Source organism: Panonychus citri, unplaced genomic scaffold (genome assembly GCF_014898815.1).
Source record: "Panonychus citri isolate SS breed McGregor unplaced genomic scaffold, ASM1489881v1 Contig00134, whole genome shotgun sequence".
Taxonomy (NCBI): Eukaryota; Metazoa; Arthropoda; class Arachnida; order Trombidiformes; family Tetranychidae; genus Panonychus; species Panonychus citri.
In genome coordinates, this window is record NW_026515539.1 from 3155105 (window position 1) to 3178380 (window position 23276).

At 30.9% G+C, this 23276-nt stretch overlaps 6 protein-coding genes across 6 annotated transcripts in view; 2 read left to right on the plus strand and 4 right to left on the minus strand.

Moving 5' to 3' along the window:
- Positions 1–394: 394 nt before the first annotated feature.
- LOC128391126 (DNA replication licensing factor mcm4-like) lies at positions 395–3018 on the minus strand. The gene has a single exon (XM_053350973.1). The coding sequence runs from the start codon at positions 2912–2914 to the stop codon at positions 533–535; it is 2382 nt and encodes a 793-aa protein (XP_053206948.1). The 5' UTR covers positions 2915–3018; the 3' UTR covers positions 395–532.
- A 131-nt stretch (positions 3019–3149) lies between these two features.
- Positions 3150–6960, minus strand: LOC128391125 (DNA excision repair protein ERCC-5 homolog). Its single transcript, XM_053350972.1, is given in 3 exon segments — positions 3150–6197; positions 6200–6557; positions 6638–6960. Coding segments are annotated over 2 exon segments (3186 nt in total). The 5' UTR covers positions 6552–6557; positions 6638–6960; the 3' UTR covers positions 3150–3363.
- A 778-nt stretch (positions 6961–7738) lies between these two features.
- On the minus strand, positions 7739–9077 carry LOC128391282 (uncharacterized). Its single transcript, XM_053351135.1, has 4 exons — positions 8845–9077; positions 8638–8757; positions 8354–8532; positions 7739–8282 (listed from the first exon to the last, which is right to left on the minus strand). The coding sequence occupies exons 1-4, from the start codon at positions 8921–8923 to the stop codon at positions 8205–8207; spliced, it is 456 nt and encodes a 151-aa protein (XP_053207110.1). The 5' UTR covers positions 8924–9077; the 3' UTR covers positions 7739–8204.
- A 946-nt stretch (positions 9078–10023) lies between these two features.
- On the minus strand, positions 10024–11078 carry LOC128391113 (28S ribosomal protein S18c, mitochondrial-like). The gene is made up of 2 exons (XM_053350960.1): positions 10832–11078; positions 10024–10687 (listed from the first exon to the last, which is right to left on the minus strand). The coding sequence occupies exons 1-2, from the start codon at positions 10994–10996 to the stop codon at positions 10469–10471; spliced, it is 384 nt and encodes a 127-aa protein (XP_053206935.1). The 5' UTR covers positions 10997–11078; the 3' UTR covers positions 10024–10468.
- Positions 11079–11139: 61 nt separating this feature from the next.
- LOC128391112 (transmembrane protein 209-like) lies at positions 11140–13890 on the plus strand. Its single transcript, XM_053350959.1, has 10 exons — positions 11140–11247; positions 11321–11443; positions 11523–11587; positions 11713–12419; positions 12483–12642; positions 12732–12857; positions 12929–13023; positions 13087–13192; positions 13262–13442; positions 13528–13890. The coding sequence occupies exons 1-10, from the start codon at positions 11231–11233 to the stop codon at positions 13577–13579; spliced, it is 1632 nt and encodes a 543-aa protein (XP_053206934.1). The 5' UTR covers positions 11140–11230; the 3' UTR covers positions 13580–13890.
- Positions 13891–17930: 4040 nt separating this feature from the next.
- LOC128391006 (synaptogenesis protein syg-2-like) overlaps positions 17931–23276 on the plus strand; it is a 105566-nt gene continuing 100220 nt past the window's right edge. Inside the window, exon 1 of the mRNA XM_053350830.1 lies at positions 17931–18885. Coding sequence (XP_053206805.1) covers positions 18507–18885 — 379 coding nt within the window. The 5' untranslated portion in view covers positions 17931–18506. The remainder of the gene's footprint in view (positions 18886–23276) is intronic.

The window sequence follows — 23276 nt, forward strand, 5'->3', positions numbered from 1 at the left end:
TCATAATTTTGATCAGCGAGTCAAATATAGTCCATTAATTAAATGAATTATCTACTCTCATTTTCGCCTTTATATCATCACAACCGAAACTTAATCAATTTTTCTCAATTCAAATTAATCTAACAATCCCTGACACAGTAATTAAGTGAAAAAAAATTCTAAGATAAAATTAAGTAAGTTACAATTTGAATTGAGGAAAATGATTAAGCTTTTAAAGCCTAATAATTAGGATTCTCTCAGATTGAAAACTTTTCATTTTGTTTCGATAATCATTTGGTTGTGGGTCAATGTATTGCACAATTAACTCCATCAAGAAACGATTTAATCATCATTGAGATTAATTATTAGATTTTGTGATGATCGATTGTTACATGATTTGGAAAACAATTACTCGTCGTGCAAAGTTGATTTATTTCCAATTAATAAAAAGTTGATTAAGTGAATTAAGAACAGTTGAAAATGAATGTTTTGGCCATGGGATTGATCATAAAATGATCAAATGATTTTTTTGATTGTTAAGAAGCAACTTGGATTACACTTCAGCTCCTGTTAATCTGATGAATTTACCAGCAAACACAACGAGGAATCCTTCATCTTGAAGGTCTTTGAGTGCATCTTCAAACATTTCTCGAGTAATTAAAACATCTGAATTTGATTTTAATTCTTGGTAAATTGAGTTTGAACCAAATTGATGATGATCTTGACTCGACAAGGAGACACTTTTGCTCATTAGCAATTCTTTCAAAGTCTTTGCGATGACCGCACGTTTCTTACGGATGGAAGCACTCATACCAGTGGTCAAGATGGAAACATCAATTTTACCGGAAATCGGATCAGTGGCTGATTGTTTAATAGCCTCTCGGTGAAGTCTCTTCGCTTCTTCAACGTCATCTAAAGTAACCACATTAGATAATCGCACCTTAGCGTGAGCTTCAGCTAAACGAATCAAAGCTTCCAACTGACGAGGATAAGCACTGACCATTCCTTTGCCGATTCCTGCTTTTCGCATCTCCACATAAGAATGAACCAAAGCGCTTTTTGCTTCACTGGACAATTTGGGGAAACAATGATTTCGAGCATAACTTATGTAATCTCGAATAATTCCAATATCAAGATGTTCTTGTTCCTCTTCCTCTGGAGATCGATAGTAAAGAGAAACCAAGTGACGAGCAAGTCGACGATCGTAACTTTCATCTTGAGGGTCAAGTAAAAGGAAGATTAGATCAAATCTGGACATAAGAGTATGAGGTAATTGAATGTTTTCAATAATCGTCTTATTTTTATTCCATTGGGATTCAACTGGATTAGCAGCAGCAAGAATTGAGGTTCGAGCGTTTAACTGGCAAACAATACCCGCTTTAGCGATTGAAAGAGTTTGTTGCTCCATAACTTCATGTAAAACTGATCGAGTAGAATCACTCATTTTATCAAATTCATCGATACAACATATTCCACCATCGGATAAAACAAGAGCACCAGTTTGTAGAACCAATTGATTCGTGTCCGTGTCTTTAGTAACATAGGCTGTTAAACCAACGGCCGAAGATCCTTTACCACTGGTGTATTGTCCTCGAGGAACAAGGGCATAGACATATTGAAGAAGTTGCGATTTACTTGTACCAGGATCACCACAGAGAAGAATATTGATCTCAGATCGAAAATGTTTTTGCTTGCTATTAACGTTAATACTTTCACCTTTGTGAGTACCACCGAATAATTGTAAAAGAATACCCTTCTTAATGTCCATGTGTTCATAGATACTCGGTGCAAGAGCATGAGCTAACCTTTCGTAGATATCGGGCAAAGTTGACAATTGTTTTATCTTATCCACTCGTTCAGGAGTAAATTTAAATTTAGCATCATGGGAATGTAGACGATTTTTTTCATATTTCCGGAAATGAACAGCATCAACGTGAGTTCTAAAGGTTGACTTTTGACTTCGCTGACGGGGATTTGATCGGATAGCTGTTGCTCTGTAAATTCCAGTGACTGTCACCCGATCACCAGGTTGAACAGCGTCAACAAGATCAGCACAAGCATAAACCAGAACGGTGTATGGAGTTTGCCCTGCAGGCATTTCATCGGGAGATTCTTGAACCTTAATCTGTTGTTTATCCATAAATTCACACATATTGTGAACCAATTGATAAGAGTATTTAGTATTACAATGTGTACAAAGAGTTGGCTCTGGGATTCGGCCACGATCAACCTCAACAGAGCTGGTAGATTGGCAAATAGAACAAGCGAAAAAAGCAGTTCTCATTTCCGGAATCAAATTAGAAACTCTAGTAACCATACCATTAATGGTTTTAAGTTGATTGATGTCCTCTGGATTCAATGATCTTAGACTATCCTTTTTGATAACATTATAAGGCCTAACGTTGATTGGATCAGTTAGTTGAGCAGAAGGATACAACTCAAAGAACAATTCATTAACAGCCATATCAAAAGCTGGAATAACTTCCTGTGGATAACTGACCAATTGACGATATAATTCAGTATCAAACTGGTGAATGTGAGCACAATTAACATCAAGGAATGGATATTCACCAAGAGCATAAATATCTTCCAATTTAATCAGATACAAAGATTTAGCCGAAAGCTCATCACCCTTACCAGCATCAGCGATCAAATCTAATTCTTCGGGTTCAAGAGATTCCTGGTCCAATTCATCCCACATTAGGAATTTCTTAAATTTATCCTTACAAACCGAGATGGAAACATCAGTTCCCCAAATAACAATCTGAGGATTAACAGTTTGACTCATATGAGAACTCGCTTGACTCGAAGAGCCCACAAGATCGGGCATAATATTTTCATCGGAAGCAGCATTAAAATCCATAAACCGAAGCTTGAAATCCGAAGAAATATCAGGTCTTCGGACAAAACTCGATTCAAGAGAATTCATAGACATGATGGTTAACTAGAAATTAACGAACTTTAATCAAAAGAAATTAAAAAACCGAAGCAAAAATTAAAAGGACAAAACCAACAGACAATTTAAACAATGGAAACAAAATGAAGTCTTTTAAACACAAAAGCGTCAAGATGTTGGCGGGAAGAGTTTCGATTGTATCGAAATCCCTTTTCGATACAATCACTTTTCTCGAAAATTAATTTTGTAGAATTTAATTTAATTGCAATTAAAATGAATTTCGACTGTACTTTTAATTTCCAATTTGATTGAGCTTTAATTAATTTACAAATTTAAAGCGTAACACAGATGAAATTAGATAAATATACAACTTTAAATACAATATTGGGTTAAAAAGGTTTAGTTTGTTTTTGTACAAAAAAAATAACATTTTCCAAGATGCTTTGATTAGTAAATTGTTGCAGTTTTAATTGATTTGGACGAGTAATTTAATCCTCTTCTGAACTGGAATCAGATAGTTGAAGTGTTTCCGTTGTGATTTTTGTTCGAGGTTTTTTACTTTTACTTGCACCATTATTTTTATTCTTATTATCAGGTTTGCTTTTCTTTTTTTGATTGATTTGTCTTGATTGTTGTTGTTGTTGTGATTGTTGATTGATTGTTGATCGACCTTTTTTCCTTTGGTTTTTAACCTTCTCCCGTAATTTGCTCATTCCTGGTCGATCGGTTTGTGCTGCTTCAACTGTTGGCTCACTCAAACCCGACATTTTATTGACTGCATTAGCCAATCGTTTGGACCCATAGGCCATTTTATTATTGTTAGAACGAAGTTGGATAAATTGGTCGATTCGTAGTTGATTTTGTTTTTCGTTTAATTTTTTGATTATTGGAATTAAGGTCGAATCGATTTTCTCTTTAGACCATCGCATCTTTTCAGCAGCATATCGTCTAAGTAGATCGAGATCCGGCATTCCCCATGAAAATTTCTCTGCTGAATCCAAGACAATCGGTGAAATAAATGCCTTGTAAACTAAATCACTTGGAAAATTATCACTTAGATTAAGTTTCAAAAGATGTGATCGCAATTTATTTCCAGGCGATTTGTCGTTTCCCTTTTTCTTGCTTCTCCACCAATCGGCGAATGATCGAAGACGCTCAATCCCTTTACCAGGAAATTCACTCAAAATTTCTGTCGCTTTAACAGTTCCAACACCTTCGACACCATCAGTGTAATCACATCCTGTTAACATCGCAACACAGATCATTGTGTCTCGATCTAATTTAAGCTTTTTTTCAATGTCACTTATTCTATACATTTCTACATATTTGCTTTGATTGAAGAAATTTTTAAAAACCGTTTTGCCACCGAAAAGCCAAACATCACTGTCATCAGTTATGGTTCCATGGGTTAAACCTTGAATTTCAAGTGTTGCACATTGAGCTTCGGCTTCCATTGGTGACATTACATAGGGAATACCAAACATTGATAATAATTCACGGCAATCGGCGATCATATTTTGGGCGACAGTTGATGTCTGCCTTTCGGCCTTTTTACAATCCCTGATCTGTTCATTTATCTCATCGGTTCGATCCAGCGATTTGAGTACTTTGATTGGTGTTACCAAAGGCGAGACTGTAGGTTTAGATGGTGTTCTCATCATTGGAGTCTTTGGTGTGGTTGGTGTTTTAGGTGTCACTGGTGATTTAGTTATAATTGGTGTTTTAGGAGTTGTTGGTGTAGTTGGTGCTTGAGGTACTGGTTTTGGTGATGGTTTGGGTGTCGGGGTATTTGGTTCAATCTTTGAGCTTTGAATCGGAGATACGTGACTAGGAATTGTTTTAATCGGGGATTTACTCAACGTTGGTGTATCGATTTCAGCGAAATGATGACTTTTTATAACTGGAGTTTCAGGTTCGTCCAAAACTTCAACATCTTCAGATGGTTTTGTTTTTTTCACTGGTGTTACAATCTCCTTTTCGATGACCAAATCAGAATCATCTGAATCAATTTCATCTCCTAAATCAATATTTTCCTCTTGGGGTGAGTTTGTCTTCTTTAACTTTGTAAAATAAGAAAGGACACTTTCAACGGGTTTAGGAGATTTTTTCGAAGAGGGTGAAAATCTATATGATTTCTCAGGAGACTTTGATTTCGTCGATAGATTTGCCATTTGTGATTCAATTCTATCTGCTTCTTTAGAAGTCGACGCAATGGGATTATCAAAATTAATCAGATGAGATTTGTTTGTTTGAAGATTGAATCTTGTCGGAGAAAATCGTGTACTTGATTGATCATTGGGTATAGTTGAACTTGGTTCTGTTACTTTTTTCGGGCTGATGGAACTCGATGGTGAAGGTTGATCTTTAGATGGAGATTCCTCTTCATCAGTTGAACTGTCATCACTCACTTGAATCTCTTCAACTTCAACGAAATCATCTTCAGAGAGACTGTCACTTTCAGAATGGACTACAGATTTGATGGGAGAAAAGTTGGATTCTTTTGATTTGATTGGACTTTTATTTGATTTTGATCGAATTGGTTTGAATTCGATATTGATTGTTGGTCCATCGGACATCTCTTTTCTCAACTTTTCACGAAGGGAAGTTGATCCTTCCTTTTCTACTTCTTCTTTTATTCCAAAATCAAATTCTTCAATGGAAGAGAAAAGATCTCGATAAGCCTTTGCTGGGCGAAAATCTCTTTGGGGCTCTTCTTTTCGTCTTTTAGGCATAAGTAATTTTGGCGATTCGTCTTTAACATCCATTCGTCTTTTATTCAAGTAAACAAAATGAGTAGAATCATCAGACATCACTCTCGAAGCAGTGATTCCTTGATATCCACCATCGGTGTTAGAACTAAAATTAGAAGCTGCGTTGTTGGAAATACTGGTAATCATCTCATTTTGAACTTCTTCCATCTTCTCCTGGATTTTTCTTCTCACGAGAATCCTTTGCATTTGATAACTAGAGAAATCGTCTGTTGCTTTAGGAATATCATCTACTTTATTCAATCTTTTCTTTTTCTCTCTCATATCAGCAAGTAGTTCATGTCGTATCTCCGGTGGTAAATTTTTAAAATCATCTGACTCTGTATCGATAAGCGAAGTGTCTTGTAAATGTCGCAATTTCGGATGAGCAGAGAACTCAAAGTCTTGCCAATCATCTTCAGCTGATTTCTCATTCTTTTCTTTATCATCCTTGATCGGCGATTCTTCAGGAAGAATGAAAATACCACCATCATCCTTGGCTGTCCATTCTTTCAATCCAAAACCGACATCATCAAATCCATTTTCATCATCTTCATCAAATTCAATTTCCTTTGCAATTTATCTGAGATATAAGACTTTAAGACTTTGTTTACGTTGCTCTTAGTCTTGGATAAGATATTTTCTCGTCTTAATCGTCGCTCTTCAATGGTTTGTCGCTTTAGAGCTGGTGCCCCGCCATCAAATACGAAGACAGGTTTGATTTTATGAAATAATAATTTACAGATCCGATTGAATAAACCCAAAAGATGAGCATTTTCAGCAAGAATTCCTCTTTTATCCCTAATACCTTTAATCGATTGATTAATCCATATACTTATATCGACGGCAATTATTTTACCCTCAAGACTTTCCAAACTGATTGGATAACCAGCAGGTTCCAGCAATGTCCAAAGTCCTTTGACTCCCATGAAATCCTGAGCAAATATTGAATAATAGAAAAGTAAAAAAGAAACAAGTTAACAAATTAACAGAGAAGAAATCAATTTACACTTACTTGTTAGTTTAGATTTTCTATTTCACCAAATAAACAATCTTGAGCAATCATAGATTTAATAAAAATAAATGTAACCAGAGAAAAATTCAAGTTAATAATGAAAATAATTGAGATTCACTTGTTTGGTTTAATGACAATCAACTCAAACACCATTGGTGGAAATGGGCGAGTATAAAAGCTGACACAATTATGTTGATTATGTGAACTATAGTGATTAAAAATCATATTTTAATTGATAAAGATCTATAAATATTGACAATTTAAATTAAAGAGAAATTAAAACACAACAATTAAAAGACTTGATGGTAACAAAAGGAAAAGAAAAATAAACAAATATAAATTGAAAGAAGCTCCAATTGGTCACCTGGTGGAAGAAAATGAAACTTTTTTCTCTCGTGACAAATAATTGAAATGGAAATTTAATTGAAATCAAATATTAATTGTGAATAATATTCACTGAATATTATTCTTCAAGTAATAGTGAGAAAATGATGAAATTTATCATTTTCTTGACTAATTACTAAAAGTGATTAGAACAAAAAGATTTTCTCGATCAGCAATATGATCGAGAAATATACCGAATCATTAATAAAGTTTTTACGAAACAAATTCTGATTTAATAACAATTTAGATTCATTTTTATTATTAATAATACGAATTTGGATTCAGTTTTTTCATTTTCACGTGTGTTGGTCTTTCATAAATTGATCCATGAAACCCTTAATCAGAACAGAATCTGTGAAAATCTGTCGCTTACGATGAACAGAATTTTCGTTTGTTGAACAGTAGGAAAGACTGAGAACGATGAAAACCATGAAAACTTGTAAGAAATTGAGATAATTCATGATGATGATGGAATTTATCAGATTGGTAACTCAGAACTTTTATTATCTATTCGTCGGTTTATAGCAACTAAATGAATATCATTTGATTGTTTCGTTTTATATTCTGACGAGATGTTTTCTCACCTTTATTTACCAAAACACTGTTAATGTGCTGAACTCTCAAAAATTACATGATCATTTTATCAAATTAGAATAAAATTGTTAAAGGTTTCGATTGATTTTCATTAAGTTAAGTTTATATTAATACACTGATTGCTAAAGTTATTGATTATTTTATTGTGATCATAGAAAGGAAATTGTTAATTTCTTGAGTATTTAGAGTGCACTTTGTGAATGGTTACATTGATTTTGATGAGATAATTGATTGTAAGTTGCACGAAAAGTTTGCCAATTATTATAAATTTAAGGCTACAAAACGAAAGGCCAAGATGTCAGAGCTATTAAATTGCGACAATTCAATTGATTAAGGCAAAAAGCATTGTAAAAATTAAGAAAATCATGCAGATAGTAATTGTTTATATACAGTTTCTTAATTGTACCTTATTATGTTGGATTATTTTTCTGATAATAAATCAGGTATAAAAAGAGTTCACAGAGCCAAAAGGAAATCAATTGATTCTCATACTGAGTAATTGATTAAGCCTTTGATTCATTGAATTGGACGGTAGTTGATAAGGTTTGATTATCAATTTCACATTGAATGAATACAATTGAGTATCAGATCATTTGAAGAGAGTCAGAGCAACAAAAGCGGAAATTGCGACGATAAAAATGTTTGGATAAGTAGAAGATGATTTGAGCTGTTGAAACAAAAACAGAATAATTAATCAACTTCCCATGTAATTAATTTTTACCCTTAATTAATACTCACAGTTACATAGTAATTACATCTATCACCAGTACAACACTCAACACATTCCCAATCATTGTACCAAATGCGATCACATCGGGATAAGTGTTTCTTATACTGTTGATCACAAATCTCTTTGGAAGCGCATTTCTTGGTAATGTAATATTGTTTCTCTCCACTGGGAGCCCAATAAGGTGTACCTAATATGGATAATTAAAGGGAAACAATTAAAAATCAAGATGAAATCAAATAGAACAAAAAATAAAATAAAATGAGTTGATGGACAAAACCAACGGTCAACTTACTTCCCCATCGGATTTGAGACAAGCACCGATCTTGACCAACGTCACAATTTTTAACTGTTTCCACACATTTATCCTTATTATCTTCTTGATTGGAGCAAACATAACATTCTAGTGAATTAACTGTTGAAACAATTAAAAGCCAAAAACAGAAGCAATCAAATTAAAACCAATGATAAACAATAAATGTAAACACTAAAAAAAACTTACCTTTATTTATACAAAGCAAGAAAAAAGCACAATTGAAAACTATAAATAAATTATTCATTTTGATTAACTTAATCTCCATTGTTGCTGATTGTTGATTAACTAATTGTACCTCCAACTGAGCTAAGGTACATTAATTGAAAAGATTATCTAATTTATGGATTGTTAATTACTCCAATTTACATGTTATATAAGGTGAATACCAAACAATGGGTGTAACTATTGGACCAGGTAAACCAGGTAGGTGAGAGAGAAAGAGGAAGACAAGGTAAGAAAAGAAAGAGAAGATAAAATGAAAAAGAAAGTAAAGAAAGAGGAGACTTTCTTTTTCTTTTAAAATGACCGCAATTTTTAAGACAATCATATCTTCATGTTAACAATTAATTTCAATTAATTAGTTCGTTCGTTTTGTTATCAATTTTTTTTTACTATTCAAATGTGAATATTACTCATTAAGTATCAATAGTAAGAAAGTGTAATTTAAAACTTTTTTGGTTGATTACTAAAAGTGATTAGAACAAAAGATTTTCTCGATCAGCAATATGATCGAGAAATATACCGAATCATTAATAAAGTTTTTACGAAACAAATTCTGATTTAATAACAATTTAAAGTCATTTTTATTAATAAGAATTTAGATTCAGTTTTTTCATTTTAAATTGTGTTAGTCTTTCATAAATTGATCTATGAAACCCTTAACCAGAGCAGAATCTGTGAAAATCTGTCGCTTACGATGAACAGCATGATTCTAAGCAACATCTTGGAACGGCGATTCAAGATTATGGTTCGACAAATTATCCATGTATAACCTACTCAAAGCTCGATTTCCCCAAGGCGATTGTCGCTTATGATAAACAGAAGTTTCTTTTGTTGAACAGTAGGAAAGACTGAGAACGATGAAAACGATGAAAACTTGTAAGAAATTGAGATAATTCATGATGATGATGGAATTTATAAGATTGGTAACTCAGAACTTTTATTATCTATTCGTCGGTTTATAGCAACTAAATGAATATCATTTGATTGTTTCGTTTTATATCCTGACGAGATGTTTTTTCACCTTTATTTACCGAAACACTCGTAATGAGCTGAACGAATGTCAACTTTCACTTTTCGTTGTTTTTTTTATTAGGTTTTATTTTAATACGAGAAGGTGAAAAGTGAGTAAATTAAGTGACAAACTATTAATTGATAATCATTGAGGTTTATTCACAAGATATTCTGAAAACGATCAACAATTTCATTTTATCAATTCCATTGAATATTAGATCCATTTAATCAAATTATTAATAGAGTTTAATTTGGTAATTAAGGAGTAATACTCATTAATTTTTGTCGTTTATACGTTTTGATGGTCAATGGATTGTCTCTATTAATTATGTTATGTCAAATTGTTTTCATCATGTACATGTAAATTTGATTTTTTAATTTTTTCATATTCAATCATTGTTATTATAATTTACTTGATGTTTTAACAACTAATTTTTTATATTATATTATTAACAATAATACATGTATTTGTTTCGGTAAATTTTGTTGATTGATACTTTTTTAACCTTTTGGGTTTTCTAAAGTTATTTTCTAATTTAATTTTCTTGGGTTTCTGGGTTAAAGTTGATTGGGAACTCTAATAGGGATTTGGTCGAATTGGTCTTGTTGGGTCAAATAGTTTCGGGTCATTTTTAAACTTGGGATCTCTGAATATGACAGGCATTAAACCATTGTATCGAGATTTTCGAATCATATCAACTAATTTTCCTTGTTGAGCTTCACAAAGACCAGTTATATGTTTATCATAAATATTTCCAGTTAAAGGTGAGACGAATTGACTTAAAAGTCTTGGATTCTACAAAGCAAAATGAATAAAACAAAAAGACAAAACAAACTCATTAGTTAAAGGAATAACAAAAGACCAGAAAATGATCACAAAAAAAACCAATCAAACATTTAAATTGTTCAAAATAAAAAAAGAAGAAAAAAATCACATTACCTTATAGTTAAGTTCTATCTTATATTTACATAGAATACATTGAGTTTTACTCTTTTTGTAAGGATTTTCCATATCAGGAACAGGTTGATCCAAAGAGGAACATCGCCGGACGAAATTAGACACAACAGGCTTAACAGTTAATCTAGAAAGAAATCCAAAAGACATTTTAAATTGTCAACAATTTAAATTAGAAAACGAATCAAAATAAATTGGATCAATTTAAAAATCTAAATTTCACCCATATGATCATAAGTAATTTTCTCAACCACCAGGTGGAGCTTTTGATCGCGAATATTCGATAGTATCGATATCGACTAATTGGTCAGCTGAAGTGCTTTTGAAATTCACTTTGAGAGGGAACCATTTTTGGTGTTGATTAACTTAATTGTTATTTAAATAATGTCTGTCAATGCAAGGTAAATTGTGATTAGATGAAATTGTTACCTTGTTACTGTGGCTCTTCTAATCTGTTCTCTTTGTTTCTTTTAGTTCTTTGAATTTAGTTACAATGGAAATGATCATTGAAAGAAGGAAACATGTTAAAGTCGCTAAAGAAGCTCTTTATTGGGGATTAGCTAATTTGATTGTCGTTCTTTTCCTATCACTTGACATGTAAGTAATTAAATTATTATTCTATTTTGTCTCATTTAACCTTCAAATATGTGACTCTATTGTTTTGCTTCTCTTACAGTTACACTGGCGTGTTTAGTTCTTATATTACATCTTCCGCATTTCTTCAGGTTATTTTTGGTATTGGTAAGTTGATTAAACTCATTTGAGGTTTTCTCTCATTTAGATTGTTTATTTTCTTGTTCTTCTTTTTTAATGTTATTGACTTTTTCTCTTTGGAAATTTTCATCTTTCTTTTTTGTTCTCTATAGAAATTACATTATTCCTACTATTTGGTGTAAATGTTGTTTATGATCTGTATCTCCACTCATGGTTACGTCTTTGGATGAAGCCTATTGAAGTTACTATTGAACAGAAAAAATTATTTAGAATAGCAGATAACGAAATAGGATTCAGAGATTTCAATTCTTCTGCCTTATCTCGAGATAAAGTTATAAACACTACTGGTAAACAATCTACCCCTATGACTTTTGCATCGCCAAAATTTTCTATTTTACCTGATAAAGATTCACCTGCAACCCCACCGATTACGAGTTCTCTTTGGATGGGTAAAGCTGCTCTCAATTCCTCTTTTTATACTTCTACACCAAGTAACCTAAGCTTCAACGCCTCTTGGCATTTACCGAATAACACCTTTGAATCTTTAGAAAATTCTTTCGATGAAAGCCTATTGAGACGACGAATGACACCAACAGCAACCCTATCAGACAGTATCAAAGATGAAGCAAGTCTCAAAAAATATCTAAAAGAATTTGATGAAGTCGAAGAAAAGATGACTCAGATGAGTGAAGTTGAACAACAAGCCACTCAAAATCAAAGCCCTTTCTCTTTCCAAAAACCAATGATTGATTTAACTAATGTCAGTTACCATGCTTCGGATGATTCATCTCTTTTCGCCAATGCTGACAATGATGAAAATTTCTCCAATGTTTTCATGAACACCGAATCAGCCGATTCAGTAAGTTGATTTAAAAATCATTTCCTGTATCTCATACTAATCTTTGTTTCAATTTGATTCTAGATTTGCTGTAGGCTGAATATCCCTCCAAATAAGCTTTCCAAATGGGTAGATAACATTAAAAATTGGATCAACACTACAATCTTAACCATGGTGGTAAAAGATATTGAGAAAATTAACGAAACGTTAATTAAGGCTGGTTTAGTTGAATCTCTGATTGGTGGTAAGTTTTATTGAAGGTCAATTGTGTTTTATCAACCCGTTTAATCCCGTTATTTACTCTATTCCTTTTTTTCATTCCAATTCTACCAGAGGTTGGACTATCTCAAGTGCGACAACTCTCCACTTTAAAATCTAAAGAAATACCAACATTATCAACTATCTTACCATATCTAGAACTTTCAATCCACCAAGAGTATTTAATTAAAAGATTACAAGGTAAGTTAACAAGGTGAAATTACTTTTTCCTTATTAACAAGTATACAAAATTTATTGATATTATTTTTCAGACTTAAATAAACGTAAACTTAGTAATTTCGTTTGGAATGGTGGTAATTCATACAAGGGTAAATCTTGGACGGAAGAATGGCCTTCTGATGCCCAGGTAATGCAATTTTCATTCTATGAGTAATTTTCCATATCTAATCATCTTTCATTTCTTTCATAGATAATAAGCCATTGCTTTTGTACTTACATGAATTCCAAGCTTCCATCAAATCCAAATTATCCTGAAACAAAGGCTTTTACTGGGCAATATTTCCGTATCTTAGATGGTAACTTTTTTAATTGGTGTCCAAGTTACTTGAATGAATCCTAATCACACTTTAATTTTATCAATCTAGGCAAAGACAAATCTAATAAGATCCAAATTCACATGCTACAAACAAAAACGTATCCTCCTCATTTCGATGTCGTAGTTAAAGCTGATGATGTGCTCGAGATACCAAAGGGAAGAAATAACGTCTTTTATGCCACAATAATCTTTCTATATTTCATCAAGACCAAACATTATGGATTCTTAGGGTAAGATACAATTTTTTAAATTTAATTATTAACCAACTAATTCTATTAATATCTAATGATCCATCTTTCTCTTATTATTATCTAGACGTGTCAACCTTGGACCTTCAGGCGTCAATATCCTTTGGACCATCGACTAAATCAAACTTGTTTGATTATCCAATCACTCAGAATTAATTTTCTCATCAAAAACAATAAACTTTCATAACTTCGATTAAATTAAATTATCACTTTGGCTGGTAAAATCATCATAAAATCATCAACACCACACACAAACAATTTACTACGAAAGGAAAAGGAGGAAGAGCAACAATCAACTTCACGAGAAAAAAAAATCTCTCTGTACATATAATCAAAACTTCATTTACTCAATTCCTTTATCAAATTTACCAACAAGTCCAATGTATATTCAGAATATTTTTTGTCGATAAAACTTCATCTTATAAACTAACATGTTGATGATAATCATAAACTCAACACAACGACGACAACAACAACATGGACCTATAACTTTGCCTTTATAATATATTTATATTCAATTGAATAGTGATGAGAATGAGAGAGAAATAGATATAAACATATAGAGAAAGCAGGAAAAGGAAGAGAAGGAAAAATTCATTTATTATTCTGTAAAATTTTGATGAAAAATGAAGAGAATGAAAAAAAAAATCCTAAATCACTATTAAGGAACCGAATCAATGAAAATAATCAACACTCTAGTTCTCATTTGTTATTCACTTTGATTATCATCTCATGGATCAGGAAAAAAAACAGGAAGATTGTGAGAGAGATAAAGAGTATCTCAGTCATCAATTCATCTCCAATGTTAATGTTTAAATTACAATTAAACTAAATCCAGAATCAGAATTAATCATAACCCAAATTCTGTTAACATAATCAGTAACCAAAATAACCTACAAGTCTAATTCAAAGGCAAAAAATTGTTCCAGATCATTATAACTGATTTAAATTATTTACATATGTAATTCTTACATGATTACAATCAGCTAACTAAATTAACTTGAATTAATATTTAAAATGCTATGTAAATTAATTGCAATCCATTTTTGCATCTTTGTAGTGATCAAAAAGTTTTATCAAACTTTAATTTTATCCCTTACAACTTTATTTAAATTGTTAGCGATTGATAATAAGTTTCAGTTTTAATTAATTTCAATGCAACTAAATTAATCCATTACAATTAAGAAATTGTAAGATTGTAATACTTTTGAATGAAAATTATTGTGATAGATTTTTGTTTGATTAGCTAATTGGTAAGACAAATACAAAGCTAATCAGTAATTAGTTTCAACAATTGGCTAAATAATACATTTAATTGGATAATGAAAAACTAATTAAAATCCTAATACAAGGATGAAGGAGACACAATTAGATTAAAAATTGAAAGATTCAACAATTTAAACAATTCGCTGATAATTGATTAAAAGTAAAAGAAAAACAATTTAACTATAAACCTTTAATTGTGACAATTTAGGTTGAGGCAAATTCAGTTTCTTATCCCAAGCAACAATAAACTTAACAAGTGATCAGTTAATTTCAATTGGAACCAGGAATTGCTCAAACTATTCAATAAAAGTGAAGATGAGGATGCTCATGATGACGATGACGATGATGGTGATGAAGATGATGATTAAAGATGAAGATAATGATGAAAAGTTTCAAGAAAATGAATTACAAGTTCCCTTTGTGTTTAATTTTTTCTCATCAATCAAAGTAAGAAAAGAAATCGATCCAATCTAATCAACATTTTTATTCGTTTAATTTATAATTCTGATTCTTTTACTGATGATTAAGTAAATGATCAACGATAATGATAATAACCATAATACTGGTTCATCATAAATTACATGATTAATAATAATAATAAATTAAATTAACTGATTCTGATGATTACATGTAAATAAATAACTCGAAATGTCCAACAGTTAACAAAGATCCCAGTTCATCTCATTAATAAATTGTATTGTTAACTCTTCATTTCCCTTTTTCTCTGTATTTTAATCATTGTAATCACTTGCGATTTAATTGATTAACATTATTCATTATCGTTATTATGACTGATTGTCTTGGTTAATTGTTACAATCAGCCAGATAGAAAAGAGAAAGAAATAATTTCTAGTTGATAGCATTTAATAATCTTAATGATGGGAATAGATTTTTTTTTTCTGTTGATCTTTTACCTTGATATTAACTTATAGTTGGTCATTTTTCTTAATATTTTGCTGACCATCATCTTCATCTTCATCATCATCTTGCTTCCTCCTACTTTTACCACCTTCTTCATCATCATTATGATGATCATCACTCTTTCATCTTGATCATTGTTATAACAATTAACTTGATTCCTCTTTTAATGATTGGTTTCAATCTAAAGGTCAAATTGTTGAGATGATTGACCTTTTTTTATGGATACATTTTCATATTAGCCAATATTTTATTGGCTACTGATTAAGTTGATTGTTCATATCAGATGAAAGGGTTTTTTTTTGTAAATTGGTTAATAGAAAAGATTACATTTTAAATTGTTTGGATTTCATTAGATGATAATGATGATGATGATTATGATGATGATGATGATGGTGTTTATTGATAATGGTCAACGTGAGAGTTTCAGTTATAAAAGGTTTTCATGTTGATTATGATGAAACTCATTTCCTTCTTGATGTTAACGGTGATTTTTTTTCATCTTCCTCATCATCATCAACAATATCTTCCTCTGATTGTAAACATCTCGTCTTACATCATCATGTTCATCACTTTGAGGAAGGCATTATTGTTATCATATAAACAACAACAACAACAACATTAAGATGGATACTTGAGATGATGAGGATGAGTAAAAGTGATGGAGAGCAAGCATCAAGTCAACATGATGAAGATGAAGATAAAAATATAAAGAGAGAGAGAGAGAGAACATCAAGAAGAAATAAAATAAAAGCTCAAGAATAATGAAAGTGAAGGGAAAAAAGACTGATAATGATGATTAAGATGATGAGGAAGATGAAAAGATGCTGATAAAATGCAAAGAGAATGCGAAAAGGAAAATGTCATAAAGATGTTTGTTGATCTCATCTAATCTTTAATTGTCTTCCTTCAAATCCAATCCCATACTCTTTGCAATTTAATAATCAACATAATCTAATCCACCGAGTTAAGTTGATTGTTAATCAGAGTGAAACATTAATCACACCACAATTAACATGAGGGCAAATAAAGATCTTGTTATATATTGTTACAATGTTACAAGTTCATTTGATTATTAATTAATATCATTAACCATAAATCTCTGTGAGTTACTGATGATTAACCTTTTAACCTTTCACCTTCATCGATTTGTTTCCCACTTTTGAATATCAAATAATCTATACTGAAACAATTAGACTCATGACTGAACTTATTTTTTCATGAAAAACTCGCATAAATCATGAATTTCACCATCGTCTTCATGGTTATGGTTCAGCTTTTTTATTCAATATTTTTCCCTTCAACTTTTTACCTTAACGAGAAAAAAATATTCCAAAGAAAATGTTGTAACTTTAATCTCTCAATCAATTATAATAAGTTTGATAAAATTTAAATAATCAATGAATTGTTTACTAAATTGTCATGTATCAAGGTGAACAATTAGATTAAATTTAATCATTGACTGATTGTGATCCAAGAAAAAGTTACTTTGTTACCTGTGATCAGATAATTGGATGAGTTTCTTTTTTCATTCATTCAACTCAGTTAATTCCAAATAATTAGTTGAGGATTTCATCATATTTATCATGATCCGATTAAGAAAATAACATCTACAAGGTTAAATTTATAATCTTGATCAAATTTTTATCTTTTAGAAGATGAAATAACTGAGAAAAGTTCAGTTTCAACTGGAAATTTCATCTAATAGAACTTTATAAAACAAAGAAAAAAGTTCTGAAATTTCTCATTCCCCTGGAAAAGGAAACATTATTTACTTTCATGTAGTAATTATTTTCATTCCGTGTATATCTTTTGTGTAACCTTTGTAAATAAAAATCTTCATGAATCAACCGAGTGAACTGAATTACATGGTGGCAATAGAGAGACAGAAAGACAACAAAATTAACTATCAACTGATTATCATGAGAAAAGTAAATAACTAATTTCCAACATTGAATCAATACAACAAACGACCAGAATTGATGCCTTCAGATTCATCCATACAACTCTCATGATAAGATTAACACGATGGACTAGTAAAGAGGAAAAAAGTTCAATATTTCATAAGAAATTGAATAAAAAAGTTCTGACAATAATTTCGATCTCAGATATACAATAATAAGCTTGAGAAAACAGAAAAAAAGTGATGATAAAAATTTACAGAGTTCTTGGTGAGAATGAGATTCTGTCTGATGATGAGGAGGAAGATAAAATTCTGAGTAACTATAGAAACCAACTGAACATGGGAATTACATGGAGACCACCAGTTCTGAACATGGAGTCGAACTGAATGTTTCAGAATCTCGTATAAATGTCTGATAACAATGAGAGACCAAAAGAGTAAGAGAGCAAATAAAAAGAGTTATAATAGAATTAGAATTTTTTTATCGACCTAATAAACTTTAACCAATATAATATTCATCGTAATTTATAATTGATTAATTAACGAATTTGTCAAACAATTTAAATTACAACAATAATCATAAATCACGTTAACGTGACTACATTAATAAAAAAAACTTTGTGTTGTTTTTTTAGATACAAATTTTGATTGTTACAAGTTAATCATCACCTTTGTCATCATTGATACAACAATGTAATTAACTACTGTCATTGTTAAATTGTGATTATAATTTGATTGTGTTCATCATCTTCATTAAAATAACTGATTGTGAATTTGAACATAATGTGAATTGAAGTGATAAAGTGTCTTGATTTAGTTTCCACCATAGACTACAATTAATTTAGATTGTTGGATATCAAATTTTTCTTTCTCTTATTGGATTAATTGTTTGCCTTTCATCAAATCAACATTTTCTTAATTGTTTACATTTAAAACATACACATACACATACACTCACAATGATCAGCTCAATGTGGATATTGTTATTGTTGGTTTGTTTACCATTGGTGACCTTGGGTCAATTAATCGTCAGTGTTAATCAGACAAATTCATCAGGAATCAATTTGATTAGTTCAAAGGATACAACAATTAAATCATCAACGATAACGTTCACAACAAGTATTGAAAATAATCATACTGAAAGTCAATCCTTGATTGTTGCAAATCAAACATCACCAACTAAATTGACAACTGAAATATCAATTGTGAAAACAGATTTAAAGATTAATGGATCAACAACAATTAACAATAGCCCATCTCAATCAAGATCGTTAATCTCATCGACATCTCGTCAGCAATTAAATGGTACAATTAAAGAAAAATCAACAAACAAATCAAGTGAGTAAAAGTTTTCATTCAATTCAATGGGTTTATCAACATTCAACCATAAATTAGTTGATTAATTAATCAATTTTTGATGAAAAGATTTGGTTTAACCTTAATCATTTTGATAATATAATTATTATCAGGTAATATTTCAATCAGTTAACATATTTTTTGCATGAATAGATGAATGAATATTAAATCATGATCAGAATATAAAAATGAACTTTTATCCCTCATGTCAAAACTTTTTTTCATCCAGAATCAATTTTCATGATGATGATCAACATGATTATCTGATTGAGTTATGATACCAAAAATTTAACTATTATAATGATGAGAAATGAACTTTTTTCTGGTCTTTTCATCTCATTCATCATGTCATCATCATGTAATTTTGGTCAGAATTATGATCGAGATGAAAATTTGCTTAGATTCACTTAATCATCTGATCAAGGTAATTGTTTTGATGGAAAAGTTTTAACTGTCAACAAGTTATCATCATGTATTGAATTCAGAAAGTTAACCTGACAAAATATAAACGATAAACATGATGATAAGAATATATTCCGACCATGAGATAATCATTATATCTACTCAGGGTGAGTAGAGAGTAGTAAATAATAAGCCGGAAATGGATATGAAAGTTTCATGTGGTTCCAATCATGATGCTGATCATTTACAATAGGAAATCAAAATCTAAAAATCATTGACAGAGATTCATCTTGATGGTGAAAATGGTTACACATTATAAACATTTTCAATATGAATCTAATTATTTTCATCATTACACCAATGCAGGATAATCATTGATAGAATATTCTGAATTTTTGGAATTGGATGTATTCTGATAATTTCCGATGTAACCAAACATTAATCAGGCTAAATTGATAATGTATCTTGATTACCATTGAGTTACCATTATAATGATTATGTGAGATAACAATTTACAAAGTAGTTGCTCAGAAAATCAATCAGAATCAGAACAGAATTTCTCAGGTTAAATAATGATAACCATCCGGTAATTGTGATATTTCGTGAGAATTTTAAATTATGAGGATAAATTTCAAACCCATAAGAATTTGATGAAGTAAAAAAAAAGGAGAAGAAAATTTCACCCACAATCCTCATGAGAAATTCAGTACATTGAATTACCTTTCTCGAAACCAACATGACGATATTCCGGTAATCGTTCAGTAGCAAAAAAAAAGAGACGAAACCGAATCTCGAATAAATAAAAAAAAGTTCTGAATCAACGATCGATCTTAATCAGCAATAATTCAATTGTTCGATCCAATAGCAACAATTTATCTCTCTGTTGATTTTGTCGATTCTTAAAGATCACATCTAATTGAATGTTCTCATATAGTTGGAATTATATTCTAATGTTTTTTTTTTCGTTTCTTTTTTTTGTTCTAATCTCAAAGTTCAGTTCCCTGGCATCGGAAAAAGTTTCTGGTGATTCTGACGATAAATGAGTCAAACAAAGTTACATCATTCTGCATTAGAGATGATAATAATGTTGAACAAATGTGCTAATCTAATTAAACTTTTACTGAGTAATTAATTTCTGTTCATCAGAGTGAGAATTGGAAATGAAGATACAACGGGAGACTAAAAAGTCACCGAAATCCAGGAATTCAGAGCAATTAGTTGATCATGATTACCATATGATTTGTTAACCAAAAAAAGTTTGTTTTCTCTCATCTGAATCATTCAGAATTGTGAGTTAATGTTTCCACCAGAATTTTCAACTTAAAAACTTTGAAAGTTTTTTCTACTCTTCATCACAATTTATATCCAACAAATTAAAATGATTATCATGATGGTTGAAGTTAACAAATAGTATCACCATGATGTCAACCTATCAGAATACTCTGATCGAGAAATTGTGAATCTCAACTGAAACAAGGAATTTTCAGAGTTTCAAGGAAAGAAGCAGATTGATTACCTGTTATTGTTTTTATCTATTATTTGGGAAACTTGTTTGATTGTCTTACGGTTAGGATAATACTTTTACTATCATCATTACCTGTCAATCAGAATTATCTCTTCATGAGTTGAACTATTTCATGAGGAAAAGAAAAAAAATTCACCTGATTTTTCTTTACAAATGTAACAAAATGTATCTTAAGGTTTGCCAATAGTTTTTAGAGTCACGATAATAAAGAATCGAGTTCACAACTTTCAGGTTAAATGAATGTTCCCTGAAAACGAATCTCTATCAACCTGAATAGTTTTGACCTTGAAAATCTGTGAACAAAGTCAATATAACAATCAAGAGATATATTGAGATAATCGAAACGCGTGATCTAATCAGATAATTGAACAAATTGTGACCATAAAAGCGACAAAACTCATTAACTTTCCATGTTAATATTTACCTTTATTCCGAGTGATTTGTCATCATTACTTTTTTTGTTCAAACTCAAAACTCAGCGAAACTCATACAAGTTTTGATGATATTTAATAATCAGAATTATTAATGTTATAATTAATCGTTTCCATAATGAGCTGGATGATTAAGAAGAGGATTAAACAATTTATTTGCCTTTCAACAAATCAACAGGAACTTTTATATTTAAAGGAGCATCATTTATATTAAAGTTGTGAGGCAAGAAAGTTCATGAAAGAAAACTATTATCCTGTAAAACTCAATTTGATTCAATAAATATTACATCAAATGTTACAACTTATAAAGATTTTATTTTTGCATCAACCACTCAAATTCATGGGGAATACAAATTCAACATGAAAATAACAGATTTTCCTGTAATTTCAATTGAAAATGAACATTTTTCACAGCCAAAGATGAAAATCTTGTGAAAATTTTACCATTTACCATTCGACTCCCTGAGTTGGTCTGATAAATGTTTCAGATGAGAAAAATTCAACTTGATTGATGTATCATGCAAAGTGAATGCAAAAACTGTAAACAGAGTAACAAATGCTCCAAGTGATGAAAAAAAAGTGGGTGTAAGAGAGTGGGGTGTAAATGCATAGCTTAAAACCTTAGAGGGAAAAACAGATTAGCAAGTTTACTTGTCTTGAAATGATGGAATCATTGAAATGCATGATAATCAGAATTTCGTTCAAATTTTTTACTTAACTATTTTTTTTCATCTCCCATCCATCAGCTAAGATTTTCTTAGTCTCTGAATTTTGTCTCAGAACTTTTTTCCTCCCTCTTTACTCGCTTGTTTCTAGCCTGACGAAGTGAAAAGCTTACTTACTGTTCAATCTGGTTACCACTGGTGTCATGGTGTAATATCATGCTGTTCAAGGAGTATAACAGCAACAAAAAGATGATAGAAATCACCAAGAATGAATGAAAATAACTCTACAGGTAAAACTTAAGTAGGTTGGATAACATGGTTAACCAGTTATCTTTTAACATTTCCTCTATTTCCTCATGAATGAATTTAACCTTCAGCCTCATTATCCATTATCGAGAATCCTTTCCGTCTTATCTTTGAGTATTCATGGAAGGTGGGAACCTGAGAATCACGGAATTAACTGGCTACAATAATGAAAGAATTGAGAGAGAGAGAGAGAGATGATCGAAAATTTCTTTGAACTTCTTAGAGCTTGGAACAGTTTTCTTTTGAGAAAAAGTGATTCAGGTTTCAAGTTCTGATTTTCGACTGATGGTTAGGTCAACAGTCTCGAAGAAACAAACATTGAAGTCTAATATACACTCCATCTTGTTTATCATCCTCATGATAACTTTGAAAATGATCAACTGAATTATATTTGAACTTTTCGTTGAAAGGAAAATAGAAGGAAAAAAAATTCAATCCATTCTGAATTATTTATAGAAGTGAAGAAATATAAATTATAATATTCCCGTTCCATCCTAAATCTATTTTCGCCGAAAGTTCTATATCTCTTTCACTCTACATGATAATGGATTATCAGAGATTTATTTTCAGAACTTTTTCCCTGAAAGTCTCACAATAATCATATATGTATTTTTAATTCAAAACTTCCAATCATGAAAATGATAATATCACCATGATTGTTTAACTCTGATAATTCTGATAATAGATTTTACTTTATCCCGATTCCAGTTCAATAATTAATGACCTCAAACATCAAATATTTAAAGAATAAAAAATTGTTTCCAATTATTTTTCGAAACTTTCGTTCATCCTCTTGGAGAAATGAAGTTTCCACTTTTTACTTCTCATGAAATTAACAATAGTTCATTGAGATCTTTGTTTCTAAGGTGATTTATCTTATTAAATAATTCATGGTAACGTTAATCAGTTAATAGTTCCCAGTAGAAAGATGATGATGATGATGATTAGTTGTAGGAGGAAAATATTCATAATCGAATAGATTTTTCTTTTCTTCATCTCTGATGGCTCAATTTACGTTTACCTTCAGTTTTCATTGTATTAAAT